Source organism: Nicotiana attenuata, unplaced genomic scaffold (genome assembly GCF_001879085.1).
Source record: "Nicotiana attenuata strain UT unplaced genomic scaffold, NIATTr2, whole genome shotgun sequence".
In the NCBI taxonomy this organism is placed as follows: Eukaryota; Viridiplantae; Streptophyta; class Magnoliopsida; order Solanales; family Solanaceae; genus Nicotiana; species Nicotiana attenuata.
In genome coordinates, this window is record NW_017674169.1 from 37,107 (window position 1) to 47,214 (window position 10,108).

Consider the following 10,108-nt stretch of genomic DNA (forward strand, 5'->3'; position numbering starts at 1 on the left):
TGGAAATGAAAACTTAGACAATTTAATAAAGGCAAAATAAACTATCATGGGAACATTGGTAAATATATACGTAGATTAAATTCTCCTTTTATTTTAGCAAAATACATTTCATAAGTTCACTGGCAAATTGCGAAACATAGAACCAAAAATCTTATATGACCCAAGTTTCGCAAGTCCAAGTGCCCTCTGTACGTACTTAATTCTATATTCTATACTTCTATTGAACACCTGCTATATGGATCGCCATCTTTCAAGCAATTCAATATAAACAACAGTTTTTCCTCCCACTCAGAGTGCAGAACACAAGCACTTGCATTGCAAATTATCGGTTTTATAAAACTGCTATCAGTTTGAAAAGTCTTATTAATTGTCATCAAAAGTACAACAAATTGCTTAAATTGAAATAAATGTATATACAGGTTGAAAGTAATAAAATTCAAGTTATGGAGAAGCTTGCTAGAGCAAATTGTTCTTCCTCAAGTTGTTAATGCAGTCCTTTTGCAGAGAGGGCAAGAATTCTTCTGCATGAGCCACTCGGTGATGCAATCAAAATGGAAGTAGTGCCCACAGTCAGCAAATCCAATGGTCTGCCCATCACAAAAGTTGTCCTACCGAAATCAAAAAGGTATTTATAAGTAAGACTATCTAACTTACTTGCGTAGGAGACAACCAAATGAAATAAGCCCTTACCAAACAAATACAACACCTATCGCTGTCATTCACAGATATATCGATTGACTGATACTTGATGCACTTCATACGTGCTAAAATAACTTCCTTGCTCAATCCTGTACTGACATATCCAACCTGGTCTTGAAAGGCTAACAAAACCTAAATCCCAGACCAGAACTTGTGAGGGAAAATATTCCATAAACAATAATAGATTTTTATATTTTTTTTTCTTGTTTGTCTATTATTACCTCATAACTCATGTTCTCTATGCCAACATAAAAAGTTTGACGTGTACCAATCTGTCCTCCACCATGTTGTGCCTGAAATGTCACATGCAACTTGTTACAACATCCAAGCAAATGCTATGGATCAACTATTAATTGTGATTCAGTCGGAACATGCATAGTTTGCTTATCAAAGAATATTAACTAGCCAAGAGTATTTCACATAATAGAGAAATCATTATCACTTATAAATCTCATGTGAGGTGATAAGTTCCTGCATTTCATACACATAATGACAAGCTTGTTCGTGGTGGCCACTGGGATTAGCAACTTTAGATGCAAAAATAACTTCGTAAAATCCAAACTAGTAAATTAGGATACCAACAACTCGAAAAGCTTCTATATTGTACGAAATACTACAGTCACATGATCCTAAATTCAAGAATTCATAATCAGGTTTTGAGGAGTTTCAAGTGTAGACAGGATATCGAGGCATGAACTTCGTGTGAGAAAAATCAAAGGGGACATGGTTGGGTCTTACATCTAATCGGAACACTAAACAACCTAGTCACTGATTTGGGTTAGAGTTGAAAAGGGAGCAGAAGGATTATACATCGCGATGTAATCCTGTTAAATGCTTGCAAACAGGACTCATTTGATCATCACATGATAATAATATTTAAACCAAAGGATTTCAAAAAATTATGCCTTTTTCTATTAACTCAGCTCTAATGTTCTCTTTACTGTTTGAAAAGCCAGTTTCAAGGATTGTCACAGAAAAGCAAACTTGCCCCAGGGCTTTCAAAGAAGACGCAAATCTCATTAGACTATCAAGTAATATGACTTGCTTTTTTGTTCCTCAATTTTGTTAAACTCATGAAGAAAATAAAGGTTATGTTACTTTTTCTTCCCATAATTAATAGTTTACAGTAGTTTTTCAAGTGATTACTTGATTTGGAAGTATAGCCTTACGAATGCATACATATAATGTCACCACGAATAATATTGAAACTGGTCAATCTTATCAGTTATGAATTTTCTATCCAACTTTCCACCCAAAAGAACAAAGGACGGAAAAAAATGCACAGGTAATAGCTCTAATGTTTGGAACATTGCTAGCGGCAAATAAATGCATATGTCAACCCATATGCATGTCTACAATATTGATCGGTTGGGCTTAAAAAATAAAAGTTAATTAGAGATTTTGAAAGAATGAACCAGGAGAACATGCTCACGACCTGAAATAGATTTTTTAGTTCGGCACCATAATTCCTCGGGATAAATGCAGAATAGCATTTATTACCATGGAGATTTAACAACTAAGCACATCCAATCATAAGCGCGTTCAATAGTTAAAAGCATAAGCATATCCGTATGCTAAAAGCATAAGTATCATCCATTCATTAAGAGCAATTTTTTTGTGTGATAAGCCTAAGCTAGTTGCTAAATCAAGTATATATATGAGTAAACTTAGGTGAAGATTGGTATAAATTTGTAATTAGAAAAAAGAAGCTAAATAAAGAGAAGGCGAAGAAAACTAACAATGTGAAAATTGTACGGATGCAGTGGTGTAGGACCAGGTCCATGGTTCACTTGTCTCAGCAAATCATGATGCAAAAAGTAATCACCCATGAACCTTGGGCTGTGATTTACTCGGAAATTTACTTGTTGAACTGCAAAACTAGAGTTCACCATGTTCTCTCCTGTAATTACTCTCTCAGCTCCTGGAGCAAGACTAATTTGTTGAAAGTGAGAAGCAGGAACAAGCGGCAGGCTATCTTGACGGGAAATCACCTCACTTCGAATTGTTCCAGTCATATGATACACAAACGGAACCTGGACAGAGAAAGAGCTATACGTCCAGTTCCATGGCATATGTGGCAGTGGTACAAAGAAATTAGGAGCATGCATGATCTGTAGCATTGCTGCTGGAATCCAGCAAGAAAAATAATTTCTTTCAGGGTGGTATGTGATTGTTCCATTTGCCGAAATTATTGTTGGACTCCAGTTAGAATAGTTACTTCCTGAGCGAGAGTGAGAGCTTGCCAAAGCTGCTGATGACCCATCTGCACCATTTTCAAGGTTCAGATTAGCTACTGCCGGCAGAGACAGATTGATAGACCGAGAAGCCCATTGTTCTGAACCCGGCACATATGGAGCATGTGCACCATGGGAAGGTGTCATATTAATGGGAGTTAAATTGGATCGACCGAGGCTTGCACCGTTGACGTAGTTTCTAGTGGGTAAATAAGAGTTACCAGAACCACGCTGCATTAGAGTTGATTTCCTTTCCTTCTAAAAAGCTCCGTTATTTAATTAAGTCCAGAAAATTCTGACAGTGCTCCTAGGCCTGAAATCACAATGATATACTGATGTCAATCCATATATTGATAATTAGCTATATAAGTAGTTTACATGCAAAATATCAGTATAATGAAGAATCCGTTACAAGTAATCAATTACCCTTTCTCCTTCCTCTCATACCAACTTGAAGGAAAGACTTAAAAAATAAAGTACCAATTACCGAAAAACAAGCATGCAATTGTATTTTAATAAAAGAGATCAGTGTAATACAGAATATATATAACTTTCAAAGTCTCCCATTGGCCTGAAATCACATACAATGTCATCAATCTATGTATAGGTCCAGTAGTTGTATATGTACTTTACATGTAACACACCAGTAAATGAAGAATTCACTCCAAGTAATGAACCAATTAATCTTTTCCTTCCCTCCATACCCACTTGAAGGAAAGACTTAAAAAAAAGTATGCAAAACCAACAACAAGTCATAAAACCACATTATTTTATAAAAAAATATAGGATATAACTCTCACCATAATCTATCCAACTCTACAAAAGATGTTCCCATTCCATGGGAGATCAGTGGAAAGTACAAAAGGAAACCTCTCGATGTAGGTTACTGACAGACCTCAGCTTATGAAATTCAAACAAATGACTGGGAGCTATAAGCCACAATTTTTAAGCCAGAAAACAGTATTTGAAGCATAGCTTTCATCTACACTAATAAATTTTGAGAGGTTAATACCGGTTAGAACATTTAATTGAACCGAGCAACCTAAAGCTACACCTCTTTGGGAGCCCATGAATTATGGTATATGCTTAAGAGAAGTTTCATGTGAGTTAGGAAACAATGAATTTCATCCTACATGTAAGACCAGAATGACAAATATCTTGAAAACCTGAAAACAGCATTAACTATAGAATTGAGAAGCAAATAGATGCCCAGAATTCTACCCAAAAAAAAAAGTATAGAAGGAAGAAACAAAGACACCGTGAATTACGAAAGAGGAATCTTTTAAATGGAAATGCACTTCCTTTGCAAAACGTATCAGATTTAGATTCACTTTTGGAAACCTAATTTGATAACCATGAGTAGGTAGAGGCAGCGCAACAGAAAGTGACATTATCACTATAATTAATAAGGATTGACACCACTACGAGCCTCCAGAAATGTGACATATCACAAAAGCTTACTTCACGAAACCTCAAAACCTCTAGAAGATAGCATCCAAGAAAACAGGTGAGTGAAAAATCAAGTCTCCTATTCTGTAAGATTTAGGAAAAACCTAAACTTTATTAGATGGTTTTCACAAGAGAAAGGATGAGTAAGTTATTTTACGTCGTGCATGCTTAAAGTCCAGCATACAAGCTAAACATTTTGCTTGAGCTATATTTGTCATGCTACTATATTTGAACCTTGCTAATTACAAGGGACAAGCAAATTAAATAGTGCATCGATATCATAATATCGGATGGGGACATATGTTCAATTGGATTGTGAAGGATTTTTAGTCTTCAAACCTACTCAGTCTTGGTTTCCAAGTATATCTTGTCTTTGTTCGATACAGTAATTAAATGGTTTGGCATTGTTATATATAGACCTCTATATGCACTGACTCGCAGATGCAACACTATAATGATTGAACGGGGAAAGAAGGAAGAACTAAACCTAAAACTACATGGTGAAAGATGTCGCATAAGATTTGCAACTTCTTGCAATCAATGTTGATTTAGCAAAGAAAAGAATAATAGAAGCAAATGTAGAATTAAAACTTAATGGTTGTTGTGGTTTCACTTACATTAGGTCAGAATTTACCAAGATTCTTCTTATTTTGCTTAAGATTTGTTTCTTCATTTAGAGATAAGCTTGATTATTTAGCAAAGTCCAGTTTCAAAGAACCGTTAATGTACCTTAAGAATCAATTTATTTTGTAGCGGAACTAAGCCCTAAATAGAACAAACAGATAAAGAGTATTCATATAATCTATCAAACTGGTTCAGAATTGAGATATAGCAATTGAGATATCGTCAATTGATTGATTGGAAGTTATGAAATGGTATAAACAATCTCAAAAGGAGAATTCACCCAAAAAAGCTCATTTAAGTTCATAAAAATCATACATTAAACAAAAAAATTGAAATCCACATCTCAATTAAAATCTAAACAAATGCAGAACAGCAACAGTAATAACAAATCTTTGAGCATGGATATAATCAAATATATGTAACCGAAAAAAAAAGAGCCAAAAAAAAAAAAAAACTCACCCTGAAGAATGAGACTGATCAATCTTGCTTCAAAACCCTTAAGAAAAATGAGAAACCTTTGCAACTCTGGTGAATTTAAAGGTGTTGTGGGGTTGAAAAATGAATACAGATTGAGGTAATAATAAATTTAGAATAACCAGGATGAGGATGTAATTAAATACCTTCCATTAGAGGACAGAAGATTTAGATTTTGCTTAGATTACAGATTCTGTATCACAATTCAAGCCTTCTTTCCACTCCCAGTGGTATTTGGGTACCCACCCACCCCCTTTTCCTTAGGTGGGTATGGGCATCTTTCTTCTTCACCATGTTCGTCCAATTTTGTGTGTATTATCCACCTGGCTGCCTCCATGTTGTGTTTGTTGCATTGTCTTCTTGTGTTTCTGTAACTGAAAGTTCTCGCCATTAATCTTACTCTTCATTCAAAAGTCTACTAGATTTATTGGATCTGCTTAAAAGTTGAGTTATTTATCTTATTTCCCTTTTTGCTGGTTAATGTAATCTGGCGTTTTGAACTAAAATTTCAAATATTCTCCTTATATAGTTAACCACAGGTCCGCGCTCGATCAGCACTCAGCTGTGTCAAGGTCAAGGGCACTTCCCTTGCCCTCCTCTCCCTTCCCCCCTCCCCCTTCCCCCCCCCCTAAAACCAAGTACACCATTGCTGTTAAGAAACTTAGCTCAAAATAATAATATAAAATAAGCAAATAGACAAGAATGTAGAGAGAAAGTGAGGAGAGATTCTTATTTCTTCAATGTATTCAAGTGTGTCAAATATGTACAATGTGGTGCCAAAACCCTCTATTTATAGGATTACATAAAGGTCTACAAAAGAATGCCATAAACATGACATTAAACATTTGAGATCATGGAGGAAGATCATGGGGAGGTTATGGAGGTGTGAGAGTTACAACTATAATGATGAGAAGTAGTAGGAATTATCTACATAATGGAGAAGATTAGTAGGAGTAACTTCTTTAGGATTATAGACATCCACTAATATAATATAATATTTTATAACACTCCCACATGGATGTCTATAGATAATGTGTCTCGTTAAAACCTTGCTAAGAAAAAATCTTAGTGAAGAAAAAGAGTATACATATCTTATAATACGCATTACTTGCTGCCTCATTAAAAACCTTGCCAGGAAAACCCAGTGGGATAAAACCTTAGCTAAGGAAAAAAGAGTACAGCGCGTATTTGCCTCCCCCTGATGAAAACATCACTTTTGTGTCTCGGAGACGACGAATTCCAAGCTTGTATAATAACTTCTCTATTATTGAGATCGGCAATGCCTTGTGAAGAAGTTTGTCAAATTATCACTTGAACAAATTTGTTGAACAACGATCATGTCTGAAATAGAACTTTGTTGAAATATGCTTTATTTTGCCTCCTTCGATATATCCTTCTTTCAATTGAGATAAACAAATATCATCGCTTTCACTATTATTGAAATCTTTTCTTCAAGAAGAAGTCACACATCTGTTGTGTGTTGAGTCACTTGCTTTATCAGTTGCTAGTATATTGACATGACTTGGATAAGTATCAATAATTGACTTCCTTGTGAAATAATAATATGGCAGTATCCTCACATACAAAATGAACTTCAGAAAATGCCTGCATTCGCATAACTAACAAAACCTTGACAATATTTGTTAGAATAATCATAGATTCCTTTTGCAATATAACATTAGTCGTATTTCAATACACATAGGAGTAAAACTATATCTCGTTAGAATATTGTTATACTTATGGTTCTAGCAAGATATATTAGTGCACCAATTGCACTAGACACAAAAATAAATCATGTACACCATGATTACTCTAATCCACATAAGGATCTACTGAAACTTTAACAATTTAAATCCTCCAAGGATTTTCATTATACGTATATTAAGTTTTTTATGTATTACCAAATTAAAACCTGAAAAGGATTTCATCCACCATAGGAGAACATATCTCCATATAAATAATGCATGAATATTTACGAAAAATCTTGTGCTGCAAGTCGTCTTTATGTCTATCGACTTGATTTTTCATTTCACTTTCAGGTGTTGGGACTATCCGTCCAACTTCACATTTTTTAGGTGAAGTTAATTTTCATTACGTATTTTTCATTTGGCCAATCATTTATTTGTTCAAATTTCATGACAGATTTGAGCTCAAGATCCTCGTCAATATTAATAATATTGAACGCTACATTATATCAACAATATCGTCGACGATCATTTTACATCGGTTCCGTCGTTACCGACGAAAGACATAACTTATTGAGATCTCTTTATCTCATTATTTGCAGGTACCTATCCTCTCCCATGAGGTCTTATGAAGTGTTATGTCATGGTGCTCTTATAAAGCACTTGCCCCCTTATTATGACCATCTTGAACATTTGCTCCTCTCCTTCTTCAAGGAATTTTATCTTTGGAACCGATTAGTCTATCACGCTTCATGCGTCCCATAGACTATGTCTATCATGGACTTTATTCTATTTGGAGCATTAGTAGCTGAAATATGATATTTAATTTTGGGTCAGCAAATGTGCCTGGCAATATTTTGCAAATGAATTATGACTTGAACTTCAAGTTCACATTTTCTTGTACGAGGATCTAGGTGCACTCATAATAATTCATTCCATGTTTTACTTTTTCAGCTGCCCATTTTCTCCCCCTAATACTGGGGTCACCAACACATTTCTCAACCTTCTTTGAGAACCCATCTTTATACATTGTGGTTGGATAATTAAATCATATAGCACATTCATATTTCTAGATGGAATTTATTTGGTTCCTGAACCTGAACCAATTAAGAAAGGGAGAATTTACATAACTTGTTGGCTAGATGCGTACAAGTGTTGTTGTATATTAAATAATATACCTCGTACCAAATTTCGATTTGGGAATTTTATTCTCATAACCAATGGTTTAGCTTAATTGAGGCATACAGTTTCTGCTAAACCAACTTGGATTTAAAACCACCATTAACAAGATAAATTATCATAATTTTTATGCTGAAACTGTGCTCTAATAATTTGAGCAAGCAACATTGCAACAGCCAAACTACAAGTTGATAACAAACGCACAGGTGACCATAGAATAGATGCATCTATTAAAATCATGTAATAGTAAACGGTCCACATGGCAGGTAATTGGGCCCATACATATATATCACCTTTTATTCGTTCCAGATACCAAGGGATTTAATCCCAACCTTAAGTGGTACTTCATGAGATTAAGAAGCACAAGAAAATTCTTGAAGAATCTTCTATTTGTTCAATATATGCCAATGTGAATTTTCAACCAATTTTCGCATCATAATTGAACCGGGATGGTCAACTGGTCATGCCAACAAATATTTATTTCAGTAAACCTCTAGTTTACTTATGACGTGTGATTCTATCATCATGCTTAAATATGTATAATACAAATAGAAGAAAAATCGGGTAACCTTTCATATTTACCCGGTATGATTATAGTAATATGAAGATTTTTAATCTTCCTTTCATTTATAGTCTCAATATGTCAACCACTTTGGCTAATATATTTGAAACTCAAAAAGTTTCTTTTGAGAATTATTATAATATCAATATCATGAATAATTTCATTCATCCGGGTAGTAATGAATTAGCTCTCCAGAGCTCTTAATTGATTTTGTACTACAAAATAATTTATTACATCATCCATATGGTGAATGTCTCTTTTACGGAAAAAATCATACCATGATAATTGTCATGGTTAAAATCATCACAAGCAAAATTATTTCTTGCTTTACTTTTGCCTTTAATAACTTTTTGTAAGGCATGGCAAAATATTTTTGGCGTACCACATGTACGCGACCAATGACATATTAATGTAACCACATTATGATATTTATTATCTTTATTTCTCTCAAACCTCCCTTAGAGGTGAGTTGAGGTATTTATCCAACCATGCATAAGCACATTCTTATGCATAACTTTTATCACATATATATTTCAGCATTTACTTTCAGGAATGAGCCTGCATTTATAATGCTTATCACAAGTCACATTTTCAACGAATGGACTATAATCATATGAACGTGTCTCGTATTAACATACCACATTGATACATATTCCTTCACCTTCGAATGATCATTTTGAGAACCCTTATTGTTCTTCTTTTTACAATTACCATAATGATGACTGTTATTATCTGATCTTTGGCACGCCCATGTTCATTGGTCAACCACTTGTCATTATTTAGACTTATTATGCACCATTATCACATTCACTTCAAGAATGGAGCAAATCAAGTGGGACAAACTTCATGCTTTTTCATGAAAATATATTATTTTTCTTTAGTCATCATTATATCATCAATATGGTGCATTGGGATTCAAACCAATGCCTTACCCATATAAAGGCATGTTAGGCCATAATGAGTTGGGACTCAAATCGAACTCTTATCATCATAGAGCACCAGGATTCAAACCCGATGTCTTACCCTTATACAATGGCATAATAAGTCTAAGTGGACTCACCCTTGAGCCTTTCATTATATACTATTTTATAATAATCAGTTATTTTTGTCCGAACTTTAATGAAAGTTCACATTGATCTTTTTCAGGAACAACCACATGATCAAATATAAAGGGAATAAAACTATCTTAGTTATACAAAATT

General features: G+C 34.4%; 1 protein-coding gene across 2 annotated transcripts; it reads right to left on the reverse strand.

Annotated features, from left to right (window-relative positions):
- Window positions 1-329: 329 nt before the first annotated feature.
- Window positions 330-6,013, reverse strand: LOC109218130. Of its 2 annotated transcripts, none has more exons than XM_019382460.1 (5): window positions 5,627-6,013; window positions 2,439-3,246; window positions 921-992; window positions 691-831; window positions 330-608 (listed from the first exon to the last, which is right to left on the reverse strand). In XM_019382460.1, exons 2-5 carry the CDS (start codon window positions 3,168-3,170, stop codon window positions 477-479), a joined length of 1,077 nt encoding a protein of 358 aa, XP_019238005.1. In that variant the 5' UTR covers window positions 3,171-3,246; window positions 5,627-6,013; the 3' UTR covers window positions 330-476. The 2 variants fall into 2 exon arrangements, with proteins under 2 accessions (XP_019238005.1, XP_019238004.1); XM_019382459.1 differs by having other exon boundaries at window positions 5,466-6,013.
- Between the last annotated feature and the right edge of the window lie 4,095 nt (window positions 6,014-10,108).

What these genes read in the sequence shown, in the direction of transcription:
- LOC109218130 (XM_019382460.1), bottom strand. Translation starts at nt 3,170, where the DNA reads ATGCAGCGTGGTTCTGGTAACTCTTATTTACCCACTAGAAACTACGTC. An exon ending in TAGAGAACATGAGTTATGAG is followed by an intron (nt 832 to 920) that starts GTAATAATAGAC and finishes TCTGGGATTTAG; the next exon opens with GTTTTGTTAGCCTTTCAAGA. An exon ending in ATAGGTGTTGTATTTGTTTG is followed by an intron (nt 609 to 690) that starts GTAAGGGCTTAT and finishes TGATTTCGGTAG; the next exon opens with GACAACTTTTGTGATGGGCA.